Source organism: Symphalangus syndactylus, chromosome 23, assembly GCF_028878055.3.
Source record: "Symphalangus syndactylus isolate Jambi chromosome 23, NHGRI_mSymSyn1-v2.1_pri, whole genome shotgun sequence".
In the NCBI taxonomy this organism is placed as follows: Eukaryota; Metazoa; Chordata; class Mammalia; order Primates; family Hylobatidae; genus Symphalangus; species Symphalangus syndactylus.
In genome coordinates, this window is record NC_072445.2 from 21,863,747 (window position 1) to 21,884,173 (window position 20,427).

The 20,427-nt window shown below is 36.7% G+C and overlaps 1 protein-coding gene across 3 annotated transcripts in view; it reads right to left on the reverse strand.

The window, feature by feature from the left end:
• The window catches only part of PTCHD4 (patched domain containing 4), a 199,616-nt gene that overhangs the window by 135,424 nt on the left and 43,765 nt on the right, over positions 1 to 20,427 (reverse strand). For all 3 annotated transcript variants that reach the window (XM_055263626.2, XM_055263627.2, XM_055263625.2), the window contains one exon: positions 2,500 to 2,980. In XM_055263626.2, the coding sequence (XP_055119601.1) occupies positions 2,500 to 2,980 (481 nt within the window). The remainder of the gene's footprint in view (positions 1 to 2,499; positions 2,981 to 20,427) is intronic.

Here is a 20,427-nt window from a genome sequence, read left to right on the forward strand (position 1 = left end):
GATTTTAAGGACTTGAATTGCAGAAATACTTCAGAGGGACCATTAAGCAGTCTTCCTAAAGTCTGCACCTACACTGTCCAGGGTTTATTTATGATTCTAAAAGTCACTGGGAGAGGTGCAAAGTGTGTGTTGAAGGGTCTAGACTTTTCCCTCACTGTGGCTTTTAGCATTCCAGTTATTTGTCTAAGGAATGGAAATACCTCTCGGGCTTCGTAGAGCCTAGGTTACAATCTAGCATCAGTAGAGGTAGTTTTTCTCTTTATTTGTATGGAGTATGTAATTGTATATTTTTCTGGTAAATACTTTCATTACCTAATTAGTTCATCAGCAGTTTTAGAAAGGAACCCTGGAAAGCAGTAAGGTGTCCAATTTGTTAACCTCCAGTGAACTACGTTTCATTTGTAAATCATGTTTTATGGTTCTTATAAATCTTATTATTTCAAGCGATGAGACTTAATTCAAAAAAATGTAACAAGTGTAAATGGTTCAAATCTAGGCTCATCTTTGTCATTGGTGACAAGAATTTTTTTATAGAATAAGTTCTTTGGGAAAAAGAAAGATACTATTTACTAACAATATTAACATGTATTTAGAGATGATATGCAAAATACAGGAAGGCTCAATTTCCTAAAGCCAAGGGCTGTTTTCTATTCATCAGTGAATCCACTGCACTTAAAACATCAGGTTAAATAGTAAAACTTGCCAATATTTACTTAGCATTTAGTATAGGCTATGAGCTTTAATTATATACTGTTACATTTTTCAAACCTAGTTTTTGAAAATGATATCATTATATTCCCCATTTTATATGAGAAGAAACTGAGGTTTAAGAAGATGAACTGGCTGGGCATGGTGGCTTATGCCTGTAATCCCAGCACTTTGGGAGGCCGAGGTGGGTGGATCACCTGAGATCAGGAGTTTGAGATCAGCCTGGCCAACATGGTGAAACCTCGTCTCTACTAAAAATACAAAAAATGAGTCAGGAGTGGTGGCTGGCACCTGTAATCCCAGCTACTCAGGACGCTGAGGCAAGAGAATCATTTGAACCTGGGTGAGAGAGGTTGCAGTGAGTTGAGATCATGATACTGCACTCCAGCCTGAGAGACAGAGCGAGACTCTGTCTCAAAAAAAAAAAAAAAAAGAAAAGAAAAAAAGAAGATGAACTAACAACTTAACATGGCCACAATGATATTGAGTTTATAGATAAATAAATTAGATCCCAGCATCTATCATATAAACACACATCATATTTTCATTCTCAAAAACATTTGCTAAGGTCGAAAAAGAAAGGGCCTATGTCACTTAGAAGACTTTCTGACCACATGCCTGCATCTTTTTAAATTTTCTAATAAAGCTGTAATTCAGAACTGATTTTAACCTGGAGAGTGAGAAACAATTATTTTGTTTAAGGAATGAAAACACTTCTCTGGCTTCATAGAACCTATATTACAATCCAGCATCAGGAGAGGTGCTCTTCTCTTTATTTGTATGGAATATGTAATTGCCTATTTTCCTGATAAATCTTTCCATTACCTAATTAGTTCACCAGCAGTTTTAGCAAAACCCCTAGCAAGCCCTAAGTTGTCTAATATGAAGACTGTCTTGCTCATGTCAGTTCACCACCAATAAACTATTTACAGCTCATTCTCTAAATCGCTACACATAGGGAATTACATCACACCTGATGTGTAGAACCCTCTTGCTGTACCAACAGCTATCACCATCATCATCTCTTTTCTGATAAGACACATCAATCTTGTTGCTAAACACTTACGTGCCTTTATTCCCAGATTTGATATTCTCTTTGAAAGAATACACACACACACACACACACACCACCCACATACTATTTTCTAGACCATTTATGTATAGCTGGAGGAAAACTTACAAGATGAGATAATCTTGACTAAGGGTATTCATTAATTCTTTTCACCAAAGATGAAAAAAATTAGAGGATATTTCTAAGTGGCAGCAGGAAGGTTTTAGTTTATACAGAGGTAGGGGAATGGAGTATACTCGGTGCAGAAACATTGAAATAAATTAATAAACAAAGCTTACTTAAGAAGTTCTTTGAGATTAGGACACATCATTTGTTCTCAGAATTTTCATCTCATGATATTCACTCTTCACTCCCATCAACTTGAGAATGGCCATGAATATGGACCACAAAATTTTGCTCGAAGTAGGTTTTGGATCTCCTTAACTCTATCTCTCATAGTCCCTGATCTGTTATTTTTGAGGGATCTGAGTAGAGAATTCCAATGTTGTATAACTTAAAAACATTTGACAGCATTAAATTAAATGAGAAGATGGTTTGCTCATCCCATAATTTCCTGAAAGGCCCAATAAGGTGAAAGACACAACCCCAAGTAAAATTTTATGTAATGACATAGACACCCCAATGCAAAATTAAAACAGATTTCCACCTGAGAGTTCAAGAAATATACTACCTTGCCCCAAACCGGTAAGAATCCGATTACCACAAGGATGGATAGTTACCCATGGCGAAGAACGGGATTCCCAGCAGGGTGGAGTTGTACTTTCCATCGGTGATGAAGAATATCCCTGCTGCTGTGATGATGGAGATGCATACTGTGAGCACCCCCAGGAGGCCCAGGAAGGGCTTACTGCGCAAGCAGTCCTTCATGGAGCTGGAGAGGGTGGCTGTGGTCAGGATCAGCACGAGGCTCACCAGGACCTTGCTTCTGGCCAGGATACTGGTCTTATGAAAGTCTCTCCAGAGGCTAAAGGATGCTAAAGAGTAGAGCTGGAGTTCTTGATGCTCCTCCTGGAGCTTCCTTATAAGCTTACAGAACTCATTCTCCCACTTCTCCCCTATGAGGTCTTGGGTGGCAGAGCCATAGGTCTGGAGGTAGTAGGTGATTTGAATGGCTCTGGCTGACTTGACCCGCTGATCTTTGCTGTTTGGCACTTCCACTACCCCGCCCAGTTGGTGTCCAATAAAACTGTTCCTCCCATCCTTGAAAACAGAAAAAGAAGAGACTTCAGTTACCAAACGGATGTATATTCCAGGGAATAGATTCTTACTCTAAGTGAAGGAGCACAGGGAAGGCAGAGATAGGTGCTAGTAATTGTGAAACTGATGTGGGTGGAGAGGCAAGTTAGAATTTTATATTCAACATTTGGAGCTACATGGGATACCATGTATGATGATCAAGGACATAAAATATGCAAAAAGTATTACAAAGCTACAGAAGAATTGCCACATGCATAGAGAAATGTAGATAAGTATTTTGATCTCACTCATATCCCAATTCCCAACATTTCCTTTTGTGACAATCCATTACAAATCCTTAATACAGGATCAAGTTTTATGATTCAGTTTCAGCCAAAAGTAAAGCTTGCCATGAATTAATAATATTTCAAAATTTAAGATAATTATCTGTTCTATAAATATACACTAATCTTTCTAGGGTTCGTTCATATACCTAGGCCAACAGTCATACAAATACACACAAACATGAATATTCTTATATATTCTCTATATTCTGGGAATATAATTGCATACTGAAGAGCACTACAAAAAATATTGTTTCTTGCAAGTAATTTAATGGCATTGAAATATTTCCTAAATATGATGTGAACACCTATTCACACATTACAATGCTCCCTCCAAACACCTGCCTCAGACATAGGTTGACCTTTTCTTATTGATGACAGTAGACAAATCCCCTAAATGAGACTGATAAGAATTTCAGATTGAGTTGCCAAAAGTCAATTCATCTTCAGAGTTTGACATGAGGTAGAGTAGGCAAGATCATGAGAGTAGGAAATTGGTAAGAGAAGCAATCACTGCTCTTTAGGGCACATGTATGTGGCCAAAGAGTTACTAAAACAGGTTGAGAACAGTAATTCTCATCCAATGTGCCCCAACACGAAGAAAGAAATCGCGAAGAGCTGTCAACAAATTATCATTAATTTGGAAAGTTTATTATTGCCACAACTATCATTTATTTCAATGGCAATGGTTCTCAGAATACTGAAGCTAGTAGCAAGTTGCATGATGAAGTATAGCATTGAAAGTATGCTCAAGTACCAGGTGAGAGACAGGCACTAAGTTACGTTTATGTCACAAGTACACTGTGTGTCAACCGAACCTGCCAAGATATTTATCTAACAAGGATATAAAGGGGTAAAATCAGAAGAAGAAACAGTTCTTCCTAGAGTGGGTAGGGCAGAAGACAACAAACTCAATAGTGTGATAACTCTGGTTTTTCACAGAACTGGGAGGTATGATGTACTGTAGCAGACACATGTCTTAATTCTTGTGGACTTGTTTAGCTCAGACACTTATATCTAAGGCACTTGTTTGTATTTGCATTTTTAACATGCGACAAAGCAATCCTAATACTTGAAAGTGTGTTGCAAACACAAAAAGTTTACAATATTTACAGAGAGTAAAAATGCTGTTAGTAGGATCACTAGGAATTCCAAGTGATGAATTTCTTTTTTTTTTCTTTAATTATTCTTTTAAGTTCTGGGGTACATGTGCAGAATGTGCAGGTTTGTTACATAGTTATACATGTGCCATGTGGTTTGCTGCACCTATAAACCCACCAACTACATTAGGTATTTCTCCTAATGCTATCCATCTCCTAGCCCACCACCCACCAACAGGCCCTGGTGTGTGATGTTCCCCTCCCTGTGTCCATGTGTTCTTGTTGTTCAACTCTCACTTTTGAGTGAGTGTTTGGTTTTCTGTTCCTGTGTTAGTTTGCTGAAAATGGTGGTTTCCAGCTTCATCCAAAGGACATGAACTCATCCATTTTTATGGCTGCATAGTATTCCAGGGTGTATATGTGCCACATTTTCTTTATCCAGTCTACTATGGATAGGCATTTGGGTTGGTTCCAAACCTTTGCTACTGTGAACAGTCCTGCAATAAACATACGTGTGCATGTGTCTTCACAGCAGAATGATTTATAATCCTTTGGGTGTATACCCAGTAATGGAATTGCTGGGTCAAGTGGTATTTCTGGTTCTAGATCCTTGCAGAATCACCACACTGTCTTCCACAATGGTTGAACTAATTTACACTCCCACCAACAGTGTAAAAGCGTTCCTATTTCTCCACATCCTCTCCAGCATCTGTTGTTTCCTGACTTTTTAATGATTGCTACTCTAACTGGCATGAGATGTTATCTCATTGTGGTTTTGATTTGCATTTCTCTAATGACCAGTGATGACGAGGTTTTTTTCATATGTTTGTTGGCCTCATTAAATGTCTTCTTTTGAGAAGTGTCTGCTCATATCCTTTGCCCACATTTTGATGTTTTTTTTTTTTTCTTGTAAATTTGGTTAAGTTCCTTATAGTTTCCGGATATTAGTTCTTTGTCAGATGGATAGATTGCAAAAATTTTCTCCCATTCTATAGGTTGCCTGTTCACTTTGATGATCGTTTCTTTTGCTGTGCAGAAGCCCTTTAGTTTAATTAGATCCCATTTGTCAATTTTGGCTTTTGTTGCCATTGCTTTTGGTGTTTTAGTCATGAGGTCTTTGCCCATGCTTATGTCCTGAATGGTATTGCCTAGGTTTTCTTCTAGGGTTTTTATGTTTTTATGTCTGACATTTAAGTCTTTAATCCATCTTGAGTTAATTTTTGTATAAGGTGTAAGGAAAGGGTCCAGTTTCAGTTTTCTGCATATGGCTAGCCAGTTTTCCCAGCACCATTTATTAAATAGGGAATCCTTTCTCCATTGCTTGTTTTTGTCAGGTTTGTCAAAGATTCGATGGTTGTAGATGTGTGCCATTATTTCTGAGGCCTCTGTTCTGTTCTGTTGCTCTATATATCTGTTTTGATACCAGAACCACGGTGTTTTGGTTACTGTAGCCTGTAGTATAGTTTGAAGTCAGGTAGCGTGATGTCTCTAGCTTTGCTCTTTTTGCTGAGGATTGTCTTGGCAATGCGGGCTCTTTTTTGGTTCCATATGAACTTTAAAGTAGTTTTCTCCAATTCTGTGAAGAAAGTCAGTGGTAGCTTGATGGGAACAGCATTGAATCTATAAATTACTTTGGGCAGTTTGGCCATTTTCACAATATTGATTCTTCCTATTCATGAGCATGGAATGTTTTTCCATTTGTTTGTGTCCTCTCTTATTTCCTTGAGTGGTGGTTTGTAGTTCTCCTTGAAGAGGTCCTTTACATGCATTGTAAGTTGTATTCCTAGGTACTTTATTCTTTTTTGTAGCCACTGTGAATGGGAGTTCACTCATGATTTGGCTCTCTGTTTGTCTATTATTGGTGTATAGCAATGCTTGTGATTTTTGCACACTGATTTTGTATCCTGAGACTATGCTGAAGTTGCTTATTAGCTTAAGGAGATTTGGGACTGAGACAGTGGGATTTTCTAAATACACAATAATGTCATCTGCAAACAGAAACAATTTGACTTCCTCTCTTCCTATTTGAATACGCTTTATTTCTTTCTCTTGCCTGATTGCCCTGGCCAGAACTTCCAATACCATGTTGAATGGGAGTGGTGAGAGAGGGCATCCTTATCTTGTGCCAGTTTTCAAAGGGAATGCTTCCAGCTTTTGCCCATTCAGTATGATATTGGCTGTGGATTTGTTATAAATAGCTCTTATTGTTTTGAGATACGTTCCATCAGTACCTAGTTTTTGAGAGTTTTTAGCATGAAGGGGTGTTTAATTTTATTGAAGACCTTTTCTGCATCTATTGAGATAATCACGTGGTTTTTGTCATTGGTTCTGTTTAAGTGATGGATTACATTTATTGATTTGCATATGTTGAACTAGCCTTGCATCCCAGGGATGAAGCTGACTTGATTGCGGTAGATAAGCTTTTTGATGTGCTGCTGGATTCGGTTTGGCAGTATTTTATTGAGGATTTTAGCATTGATGTTCATCAGGGATATTGGCATGAAATTTCCCTTTTTTGGCTGGGTCTCTGCCAGGTTTTGGTATCAGGATGATGCTGGCCTCATAAAATGAATTAGGGAGGAGTCCCTCTTTTTCTATTGTTTGGAATAATTTCAGAAGGAATGGTACCAGCTCCTCTTTGTAACTCTGGTAGAATTCGGCTGTGAATCAGTCTGGTCCTGGGCTTTTTTTTTTTTTGTTGGTAGGCTCTTAATTACTGCCTCAATTTCAGAACAAGAGAGGAATTTCATAGTCACTCCACTTTCTCCCTACATACTAAATGAATACAATCATTCTATTTATCTCAATGTGACCAACTCTAAAGGAACAATCCAATAAGAATTTGATCTGAGTTTTTCTTTTTTCTCAGAATGTCTCCCACTTCCATGTAATCTTTATAATTTTCCCATCTTTTTCCTTTTGGAATCAAATGGAAATTTTGGCTGTGGTTCCCAAGGCTCTCTCTTGATTAAATCTCATGGGATATTACCATGAGCTGCAAGTAGAAAGGTGGGCATGCTTTGAGAAAGGAGGCGGGGATCTCATCCCAGAACTGAGAAATTGTGGAAAATTTCTACTCTTTAAGTTGACACTAATTGCTCCCCAGTTAGGCTCATTTATTTTTGTTTTAAGCTTGGTATAATTTTTAGCTCCACTCTTGTTTCTACACCTTTGAAATCCCACTTTGATGTGGACTTTTACTTCTGATTATTTGAAAGAGAAAGTTTTTTAAAAGCATTATCTATTTACTTAATAATGTGCAGCTGTCTTTACTTATTTATGTCATCAAAAAGATTTCTCAGAGATCTTTAGCAGCAACAAAATGATTTATTCATCTCTTGGGGCTCATTTGGAGATTACAGTGAATAAAAGAGGGTGCTGATAATGTATCTGGACAAAAGACAAAATTTTAAAGAAGGCTAGTGTCGGTTTTTAAACAACAGATCTTCATCGAGTTTGGCTAGCTGCTAACCCCTCTGTTGAAGTTGTCTAATTCCCATTTTTACAAAAAAAAAGTTTATAAAATGTACACTTCTATCCATCTTTTCCTATTATTTTAAAATTAACATAACAAATAGAATGAATTTCTTACTCATATTTTTCTCTATGCATCAGAACAAAATAAATAAGGTTTTTGGATGTTCTGGAATTGAAAGCTCCATTAAAAGGTCCACATTTTGTACCTGCAGTTGGCCCAAGAATCCAACTAATTATAGTCTGAGAAATACACTCTTGTACATTATTTGTATGGGAAAATAATACTATTTTGTAAGGGATTATAGAAGAGTTTATTCGCTTCCCAAACTCACCAGCTCATAGATGCTTCTATGTAGGAAATACAAAGAATTAATATAAGAAATATTGTAATTATCCTGCGGACAGAACTTCCTTGAAGTTATGACTACAAGTAATAATGAAAGAACACTTAATCAGGAATCATGTGAGCTGAGTTGCAGTGTGCAGCTCACATTAATGGAAAAAGTTCCTTAGTTCATGGCTAATTCATTAGTTCATGGCTAGTTTATTTGGTTTTCTTATCTATAAAATGAGCAACTATGAGTATATAAACAAATGTTTACATAATAATTAAGTAATTTTCAGCTCTATTTTTCTATGAAAATACAATGTATAATGTTTCACTGGAGATGCCTGGATGTCAGAAAGGATATCATTATAACTAATAGAGTCATTAATGGGTTATTTGTATAATTGATAAAGATCTTACTTATGATGAAGCCTTTTGTTTAATAGATAGCAAACCTAGAAGCTCAGAGAAGGTAAACCTACTAAAGGGATGATTCCAAGGTTGAAACTCAGATCTTCTGAGTCCAAGTCCAGTCCTTTCTAGAATCCTAGGGGAGCGATTTCAGGGAAGCCAGTTTGGCTCCCATGAAATGTTCTTTATGATTAAAACTTATTTCACTTGTAGACCCCCTTTTCCAATGTCGTCCTCTCCACTAAAGCAACTGCCTAGCAATGACACATACTTGTATACTGATTCAACTTCTTCTTTTCCCCAAAAACCTCCTACAAAAATTCTGAAATTCCTTTAAGTGTAGAAATCACCTTTATGTCCCAATAAAGACAAGTCTTAAAGTAAGAATATGACAAGATGCTAACATGCTGTTTTCAATGCTTTCCTATGTGAGTGCTTCATTGAACTGAACTGACATCATTAAGAGTAGATGACCTTGGTTCCTAGATGACTTTGGTTCCTAGCTCATATCCCTGTGTACACTGTTGTTCTTCAATCTATTCTCCACATGGAAGCCAGAGTTTATTTGTACAATTTAAATGAGACAACATCATCCCTACACCCAAAACCCTCCCCTGGTTTCCACTTGCACTAGGAATATAACAGATGCCTCTTGCCAGGCTTGAAAGGCCCTGCTTAGCCCATTTCTAGAGGAGTCCTCAGAACTGTCTCCTATCATCCTTCTCATGAACTCTGCTCCAACTATTTTTTTTAAACTTTCTTCCTATTCCTTGAAGAAACCAAGTTAATTTCCACCATATGATCATTGCATCAGCTGTCCCCTCTGCCTGAAATGCTTTCTTCTGCCAAGACTATTTCCTGGTCACCGAGGACAGAGCTTCAAAGAAATATTTGACCCACAAGACCTAAACCAGTCTTCCTTGCAATCATTCTATTGCATAGACCTTTTATCTTCTTCCTACAAATGATTTCTATTAGAAATGATCTTATTTTATCATTTAATTGCTCCTTTCTGTGTCCTCTGCTAGAGTGTGTGCTTGTTGAAAGCTGACATCTTTCCTGTTTTGTTCACTGATAATTTCCTTGTGCCTAGAAAAAGCCTGATGTATAATAAACATTCCATAATATTTATTAGCTGAGTAAATTCACCTTAAGATATATATAACTAATTATAGGTTACTTTTTAGAGATGAGTTTGCTGAGACCAGGACAAGTAGGAGACAGATCAAAGTGCCCGAAAAGAGTGGGAACTCAAATGAAAAGAGGCATATGTAGAAATTTGAGGCTGATACAGAAAAGAAACAACAACATCTCTTTTTCAATCTGCTTATTCTAATATAATATTTCCCCCAAATATGTTTCTTTTTCATTTTCACTGTACACCAAGCATGTGCAGTAAGCTAGTCAACAGACAAGGGGACTTAGGGAGTGCCAGAAAAAAGAATTTGCATGTATCATGGCCTGCAGGCAAAAGCCAGCATAAGATGCTCAGGGACCTGAAGGGAGTAATAGGATTTGAGGCTACAGAAGGCAGCAGGGCCTCTTCAGTAAAGGCCATGAAAGCCTTATTAAGGAGTTGGACTTAATTATCCTTCAATACAAATCCACTGATGGGTTTTAAGCAAGCGAATGACATGATTTACTTTCAAAAGTTCTCACTCTCATTGCACTGTGGAAAATGATTTAGGAAGTAAAGGTGGTTCTAAAGGAAAGAGCTCAGTTAGGAAGTCCCTGCAGTATTTCAGGTTCTTGATGCAGCATAAGAAAATGTCAGCTGAGGCAGTTTCTAGTAGGTAAATTTTTCCAAGGTGAGTCATTGGAATTACAGGTCATGACGCTATCTCACGGCCATAAAGCATCTCATTACATTATCTCTCCAGCAGCACTAATGCTGAAGAGAAAAAAAAAAAAATCTTGGGTTTGAAAGCTCTTATTTAGTTTCAGGTTACTATTCTGTAGCTTTAAAAATTACTCCCACTCAATGCAGAGCTTTCAATAGCTCTAGAGTAGAAAACTGAACTCTCAGAGAGAAGATTAAAAAAAATTAAAGTGATAAGAGAGGATGGAGACATTAATGCCACAGACAATAGTGCAGAGAAAAAAAATACTCGATGATGGTTTGAAATCATAGGAGAGCAAGTACAATATTTCTTCCTTCTATGTACTAGGTTGGCATTCAGACACTTTCTGTGACTGCAAGATAATTCGACAACACAGCTTTTGTCCAAGACAATTGCAATTCAGATTTCATTGATTTTCCATGAGGCAGACACTGCAAAGATATTGGAAAGTTTTAGATAGTTAGTTGTTTTTTTATCACTGAAAAGAAAGTCTTCCTGTGTTTAGTAGATGGTGACATTTCCAAAGGAATATTGTTTTTTTAATCAGATTTTTCCTCATATTTATTTTCTAACTTATATATCTTTGTTTTATTACCAGGGTCAAGTATATACACAAACTAGGATTAAATGAAAATATTGCTTATATTTATTTTCCACACTAGAACTTCATATTTAGTGGAAATGAGAAAATAATGAGAAATACCTAGTTTGTACAAGGTATTTATTTTTTAAAAGAAGAATCAAAAGTCATTCTCAAAATGAAGACTTTAAGGCATTAAAATGCCCTAAATAAGTAATAAATTCAATTTATTTTGTCACATTAGTAAGCTAGAAAAAGGCCATGGTGTAGTTCACATGTTTTTCAAAGAAGAGGATTAAAAAAAACAAGATTTCTGTGTTGCTGAAATAAAAACTCTAGCCATCCAGAATAGAAAATAAGTTTAAAAGAGAACTCCAACATATCAATTAACTGGGACTTGGCTGGAAATTTTTAACACATGTGGCAGAATCAGTTCTAAGACATAAGAATTCTATTCGCATTATCTTAGGCAACTCTTTCAATCACTCTATGAAGAAGTGCTATACTGGAGTAGCCTCAAGTCACCAATAAGGACACTGGGACCAAGAGAAAGGATACAATGAAAGAAATGTTATACTGCTACTAAGTGGCACAGACAATCACTTGATTCGTGTGTCTGACTCCACATTCTTAACACAACTGCCCATATATTTGGATAATTTTTATATGTATATATTAATGATAGATACTATAATGTAATGGTTATGTACACAGACCCAAGAATCTGCTGCCTTGCTTAGAGTCCCAAACTCAACACTGACAAGATGTGCAAGGATCTTAAGCTCCCTGTGTGTCAGTTTTATTATTGGTTAAAATAAGAATTATATAGGCATTGAGAAGATTGAATGTGTGGATATATGGTAAGTATTTAGAATAGTGCTCAGAAATAATTGGCTATTATTTCTATTAAAATATATTATAAATAAAATGCTTGAATGATACTGTTTATTCACTTATCCATCTAAGATTATTCCACATTTCCCAGCAAATGTTTGTAATATGGTGGAAAGAACACAGGGCACAGGGCCAAGACTCCTGGTTTCAAGTTCCAGTTCTACTACTATACCGCCGGGTGACAGAGGACATGCTGTTTGGCTTTTCTGAATGCCAGCACCCTCATCTCCAAAATAAAAAGTGTGGCTTATATTATCGCTAAAGGTCTTACCTGCCTTATAGTTAATGATTCATTGGTGGTAAAGTCATTAGACACTACATAGTATGCTGCAGAAATCTGCCCCAAGAGAAAAAAATGAAAGAAATAAAAAGGAAGGGAAAACACAAAATGACCAGTGTTCATTTCCATAGAAACAAGAAGCATTTTATCTTCTTCTGAAGCTAGACCAAGTCATGTGTCTGCCCTTTCTTTGAGTAATCTCTGGAGAGAGTTCTTCTTGAATGGAGAAGGATAAGGAATTTGCCCTAATTTACCTAGATGTAAATCACCTCTATAGCCCAGACGAATTAACTTATTTCTTTGATAGTAAAATTCATTTTATCTCCAGATGTCTACCAGTATTCTCTCTACCGTTTGCTTATCAAATACTAGTTCAAATAGGTTTTAATTTCTCTTTTATTTATGTAAAGTCTTTGCACAAATCTATTAACAGTGCAGAAGTAGTTAACATCTGCATTAAATGTGAGCCATGTAAAAATAACCTTTGTTTCTCTGTAAATTATATTAGTGATTCTATCCCAAAAGTTTCCATAAAAAGCAATATTACTATTCTTACATGAATAAGTCTTTCACAAAGAGATCACAGAGATTCTTAAAAGCAAGCATTCCGATATCAAACAACACTTAGCTCTGATGTTGACCTACATAAGAGAAGTTGGCCACCACTAACGCAGGAGCATTTGAGGAAAGCAGCAAATCCCTATGTATAGTGTCCCCCTTCAGTAGAAATATTAAAAGTCCTGCCATTATTGCCTTTCTTTTGGACTAAGAAATTCTCTTCTAAAGAGGCTCTAGTTTACAATCAGAGGCTATAGGACTATGACATCTGGAACATTAGCACCTTTGACTGGAAAAGCAGATCAGACTGACAAACTGGGGAGGCAAAACTCAGAGTAGAGCTCAAAACATCCTCATGGAAACAAGAAAGTTACGGAAGATGAGAACCTTCGGCACTGTAGGTGCCTTCATGGGGTGCCAGTGTGGTGAATATGTGGGGGTACCCAAGGATACTGTACTGTGACACACAGCACAGGTGGAAAGAGGCAAGGAAAGAGGCAATTGTTCATTCATCCAAGAAAGATTCAGTGAGCACATGCTCTGTGCCAGACCGCCATCGAGGATAGAGTGGTGGACAGCTACAGTGCCTATCTTCAAAGGGCCTATGGTGTGGGGTCAGGCAAAGATAAGTAAGCAGGCAGGCATTTAAAAAAAATATAAGTACTGGCCGGGCGCTGTGGCTCACGCCTGTAATTCCAGCACTTTGGGAGGCCGAGGAGGGCGGATCACGAGGTCAGCAGATTGAGATTATCCTGGCTAACATGATGAGACCCTGTCTCTACTAAAAATACAAAAAATTAGCCGGGCATGGTGGCGGGTGCCTGTAATCCCAGCTACTCGGGAGGCTGAGGCAGGAGAATGGCGTTAACCCGGGAGGCGGAGCTTGCAGTGAGCTGAGATCGCACCACTGCATTCCAGCCTGGGCAGCAAAGCGAGACTCCGTTTCAAATAAATATATATATATATATATGTATATATATATGTACTGTGGCAGTGATTAACACAAGATGTCAAGAGAGCACTGAGAAGGAATCGCCTCACTTGGTGGGTACTAAGGAGGCTTTCTAAAGAAGGTGTTACCTTAGCTGAGTCCTGAAGCATAAGTATCAATTATCCAAATAAAGCTGGAAGGTTCGGTTGGTGGACATGGAAAGAAATGGTCTTCTAAGCAGAGGAAACAGCATACACAAAGGTGTAGATCTGACCTTTGTGTAAGTAAGCATGTTGTATTCCTGAGACTTGGAGAATTACTGGAATATATAATGAAGGAGGGTAAGAGAAGAGTGATTTCTCAGAGATGGACACTGGTAGTGAAGATTGTGAAATTTGCTTATTCCAAAGCTCTCTTTCGCTGCAATGTGAAAAATGAACTCCAGGTGTGCCTTGGGGATGGATATGAGCACTAGAGATAGGGCATGGCATGATTTTTTTTCCTTCCTTACAGCTTTGTCTAAGGCAAGACTTACCTAACTGATTATGGGAGCATTAAAAAAGAGGTTTTTCAGATCTTATGGAATGCACACTATTCTGAAAATAAATTTTTCCCATACCTGGGCTTTTTCCAAAGAACCACCACTTCTGGAGTGCTGAGGGATTCTTGGAAAAAATTAACTTTCCAAAATTATGAAAGTTGTTAAAAGTGATCTACTCATTCTAATGATTCTCATAGATTCAATCAATTAAAACAAATATTAGGTTGCTGCAAAAGTAATTGTGGTTTTTGCTACTTTCGTTGGCAAAAACTGTAATTACTTTTGCACCAAACTAATAATACATGTACTGAATATCTGGGAAAGTGCATCGCTATCTTGCATGTTGAAACCAAGATAAAGACAAATAAAGGGAAGATAAAGTCTTTTCTTCGAAGAGTTTATATTTTTGTTTAGAGACAAAGCACATAAATAAAATGCCAAGAGAATAAAGCAGCATGGAGACTTACAATACAGAAGACATTACTGAAGAGTGAAGATACGTGCTGGGGCTGCAAAACTATACACATTACAGCATGATCTCCACTATGTAACAATAAATGTGTATATATAAATATTCAAAGGAAATACATTGGCTTGTTTCTGGTATAAGATTATGGGTCAGTTGTGATTTCTTTGTTAGGTTATTTTATACTATCATTACAAAATTTGATTGACTCACTGACAAAAATAATAAAAAGTATGTTGAGAGAACTGAACAAAGGGTAAATTGGAAAGGGAGGGATGACTTAGATATTATGTCCAGTCAAATTTCACTTAGACAATGGGAGAGGAAGAAGGATCAAGAATCAGGATTCCCTTATGCCCAGGCTCAAGTTCTAAGCAATCTATCTAACTGAACTTGAGTTGTTTTTGATATAGGATTATAGGTCATTTCTGATTTCTTGGTTAGGTTATTTTATACTCTTTTAAAAAATCCTATTTTTAAAAATAGTATAAAATCTATATTTCCTTTAGTATAGATAGTATACTATCCATACTACAGTAGAAACAAGTTTTTCTGCTTCATGAAAGACTGTGGTTTTGCCCATTGAGACATAATAAAATATAGTATTTTACTTCTAAAAGTGAATACCAACAGATTCCTGGCCGCTAATGGTAGGGAAAAGTGCTAATACACACTTAACTCCTGAGCTGATCTGGCCTTGCACTTGGCTAAATGGTGTTTTCTTTTCAGAGAAAAGATCATGGGGACCTTGTTGCTCAGTATCACTCTCCTGGTATTGAACTTGACTTCTGAACTGGCCCACATGAGGTTCTTTTTAATCTTTGCCTTTGTACCTTTCCGTCTCATACATTTGTTCTCTTTAATTTCATAACAAAGGCCAAATCATGTGACCAACCAAACAATAATTCTTTTTTCAGTATTTCCTGTGCATAAACTATCATGCTAAGTGAAAGCTAGCTTATTTTTTTTCTTGGATTATACAGATAGTTGTAATTGCAGAAGTCTGGAATATGAAGTTGAATACAACTTCTAGGAAATATGCCATCGATTTATGTAGTTTGGAAACAGTGTTGTCATTTATGAAGTCCACTTTTCTAATTTCTATTTTGCTCTGCTGTCTAAGGTTATATTAAATTTTTATTCTCAAAGAAATGTCTTGATTACTAATGCATATTTTCTTGTACTGTTGTTCTCTATGTATCTTTTTTATCTCTCCAACTAGACTTCTAAGTTCACTGAAGATAGGGAATGAAGGTGGTACCTTTCTGAAGCCAAAGGAAACAAATATGGGGCACGTATCTCAAGGAAATGTACAGGAATGCACATAAGAAAGAATGTGAAATCAGTAATGTAGCCTTTATTTACATTTGGGAGTGAAATTAGTTGTGTCTTAATCTTTCAATAAAACAAAAGTGACACCCTTGTATCTTTACTGAATATGATTGAGATTTTAATATCTCATTGTCCTACTATGTGAAAAATGCTCCCTCCCTCTTCCTTGTTCTATCTCCTTTCTCCCTCTCCTCTTCTTTCCCCTCTCCCTCCCTCTATTTCTCTCTCTAACCCTTTCTCCCTATTTTCCTCCTCTTTCTTCTCTCATCTCTCTCCTTCCTTTATTTGAGAGATAACTACCTCAAAGCCACAGTGAGGGATAATTATTGAACTATGTCAGCAAAATACTAGATAAAGAATACAACACTTGCTTAAGTCCATTTTATCTTTGCTAAATTACTTTTATTTTTAATCCCCAAAAGGACAGACATGCTTTGAAAATACAGTGTGTGATATACATTCTAATGAGGTCCGTACAATTGTTCCTTACTATAACCAAGATATTCAGCTTCAAAGATATTAAAATAATTGAAAGTCTTTTAATAAAGCCAAGAAAGTAAGTACGCTCCTATCTTCCACTCCATGTGGAAGTTAAATATTACTTTTCTCAGAATAGGAGATGAGGGTGCAACAGCTCACCTTTGCAAGTGTGTTAACATTTTCTGGGCTGATGTGATGTATTTTAGTCAAGTGCATAGCCTAGTCTTTGTATTAATTTCCATACTCTTGCATACCTAGGAAAGGAGCACCTCAATGCCTTTGGAAGGTAAATTAAATTTTGTTTTTAAATTTGTAAGGTACCCGAATGAAAAATTAACTCAAAAGCAAAGTGTATGTGTTTTACCTGATAATTTAACTTATCACAAAAGATTAACCAAAAATCATTATATACTTAGAAAATAATTCTTTGTTTTTAATTTCTTGAAAGGAAAAAAAAAAACGCATTGCCCTTCTGGTTGTCTTAAGGCTAATATAAAGTTAGTTTGCATCCCACTTACAAATACTTGCCTGATGTAGGAGAGAAGTGACCCAATCAAGCTAAATATGTTGTTAGCAAGGAAATAAGTCAGCAGCACATTAAACTATGTTGAATCTGTTTGGACTAGCTTTAATAAGAAGGTAACATTTCATGGCATTTCATTTTTTGAATGAGGTCAATTCATGGACGACTTCTTTACGTGTGTTTTTAGTTTTATACTTTTGTGAGATTTTTAAATTAATAATGTTCGTAAGTTAAAAACTTTCATTTGATCATATATCCCCATTTTTGTTTTGAAAATATGGTAACATTAATAAGTCTGGTGGTAGTAAGTTACAATGAGCAAAGAAAATATGACTGGATAACCCCAAAAGGTTTTGACAATTTAGTTAGATTTTTATGCAATAGAGAAAAATATTAAGCTAGATAGTCTCCTTATAATGAAAGCAGTCATCACTTGTGAATCAGGTATTCAAAATTAGGCCAATTTAAATCAAGACAACTCCCATTCCAGCCCTGGGGAGTTTAACTGCCACCACTACAAAAGCATGAATGCTGCTTCTTGCCATCACATATAAATATCCCACCTAGTTGTATCCATTCTGATATCACCTACGTCCTATTTCATGAGGTTTGGAGACAAGACTTCCAACGGAAATTGCACTCTTCTTTTAGGTTGGTTTTAATTTTCTTCTGAATGTTCCCAAATAGGGCCTAGTCTCAGCAGCTCGGTTTCTCATAATTTAGCAATCAATATTTTTTCTTCACAAATAACTACCTTTTTTAAAAAAGGTCAAAACTTTAGCATAGAGAATGCTCCCAAAACTGTTCTTACAAAGTGTTAAGAAATAGACTGAAATCTCTTCCAAGGTCTTCAGAGGAAAGACCCACAGTTCATGCTAGGGGTCATATGCCCTGGTTACCATAGCAATGATGGCAAAACCACCTTGACATCACAGGCAATATGGCTTGCAATAGTGGTTTGGCTTTAACGTTCAGAGAACTTGAGTTTGAATGCTGACTTGGGCACTTATTACTGCTGTGATCTTTCAAAATTACTTAGAGTCTCTAAGTCTCTTTCTTCAGCTATAAAATGGGACTGTCTAGCTCATAAGCTTTATTACAAGAATTACGTTTGATGATATTTGATGAGAGATAGCACCCTGTCTGTTATTTTATAGGGCTCCATCAACAGTTATTACTGAATTACAAAATTATGATTGAATGATTCACTGAACTTAAATAAAATAAATAAAAACAAATCATGGCTCTTGACACAAACAACATTCTATCAACCTTCGGCTTACATTACAAATATAGAAAGTGTCCAAGACTCTCTAAGTAGGGTGTATTCAGCTAAAGTGAACGAAAGATTCCAACTATGTCTGTTCCAGGCCAGGAGGTCCACTCTCTGCATGACCTAGAACTTGCTCTTAGGTCAACACATGTTTGAAAGGCAGACTATGTCTGGTATTTTTAGGAGAAACCTAAAAGAGTTGGTTCAATTTTCCTTCTAATATACTTCAAATGACCATGTAGAGATAGGCTTTCTCTACTCTGGAAAATAATTCATTGTGAAGGTAAATTTGCTGGGACAACTGAACTCACAGAATTTACCCTCCTTCACTGTAGGCATTCTATGATCCCTTGGGACTTAGAGTCAGGCCTCGTGTCAGCACTGCCATCTGCTTTTGTTTCAGGCACAAAACAGATGGGGCTTCTGGATGGGACAAGCTCCATAGTGGAAAGAGTGCCTGCAGCTTTGTGGTGTTCTCTGCAGGCAAGATTGCAAGACGGAAGTAAGAATCAAACCTGATTCCACAGTACAGAAGTTTCTCCATTGAAGGATCCTTCTATAATTAAAAGCATCTGGTGCAGGCATGAAGGAGCTTCTCAAAGCTTCTCTATTTTATCACCTATCTTTAAATTTCATATATAAAATTGTAGTATGCAAAAGCCAGATGACATGATTCTACATCACATGGTTTCATTTTGTTTTTGCTGCCCCATTATTTGAACACTCTACTGGATTGCTAGAGAAATACAATTTCATCAAAATAATTTGCAGCAAACTTTAATTTTAATGTATCTGTTTCAATGCAATATTTCATTCTTGCTATAGATATTAAACATTCTTTATAATACACTGTAACATGTCACAGACATTACTGATGTTTGCTCAAGAATGGCAAGAACACAGTGTCTAGTACAGTATTAAGATAAACTCAATGTATTTCATCTTCCCCATGGATGGTAGATATCTTAATTGAAATGACCTGATAATGTTAAAGTGATGAGAAAAAATACACAGTGGGAAATGCAAATACAATAAAAGGTACACATAGACGTGGCTCCCAATTTAACACACTTGAGAAAAAACTAATTTTTGACAGCACCTGTTATAAACAAAGCTACAGGCACAAAAATATAAAAATTTGGTCCATTGTTCTTAAAAATATTGCCTGTCATTCTCCCTTATTGCAACACAGATTAATTTCCCATAATTTTGCAAGTAGTCAGAGAATTCAAGGTGACTATGTCACACCATATGAATAAGGGCAAAGATTCTCTTCTTTAGAGAGATTATGTAAAGAAAACAATCTAACATTCTTCACTTACATGGAAGTACTTTGTGGAAGAACAATTAACTTGGTAAGTGGGTATCTGCTTTGACGGAAAGATCAGGGCTATTTGAAGCAATAGCCCTGTAATTTGTTACATAAGCAGGTATTTAGGATAAGTCTTTTCAAATGCATATTGCTGTGTCAATGCATTGTTAAAAATACCAATAATAACATACACACCCCCAAAATAATACTTTCTCAGAACTGGAGCTGGCAGTTGCCTGGACCTCGCTGGAACTGTTTGCAAGAAAATACTGAGAGAGGTTCTGAAGGAATGGAATGGCACTCAGGGACAGGGCTGCTCAATTGGAAAATTAAAGAGATCTTCCTAGTTTTAAAGGGCAATGACTCCTACCATTCTCTCCAACAGCAATTTGAACATGACCTCACAGCTATTGCTTATCCAGAACAGACAATAAGTATGAACCTGAGGGAGACATTAGAAAGGTCTTCTATATCACCCTAAGGAATTTGGCATAGTGACCATTGAAAATCTTTAAAACTATCTGATGAGATACATGTGTTAGAAGTTCTTTCTGGTAGCGAGCTTCTTTTGAAAGAAACCTCCTGGGCTGGAAAGTCTTCCTGGCTTCTTGTTCTGAGTGGGAATTAGTCCCTGACTCCCTGGGCTAGAAGTCTTTCTTCCTGGCTGGCTGTGAGGTTTCTTTGTTCACTATATTTGATACTGATTTCCTCTGGGAACTTCTCAAGTCAACTGATGCCTTTCGTCTCAAATCCTTACTAACTATATGTTTTGCCAACTTTGTCCATCCGCTTTTTGTTAA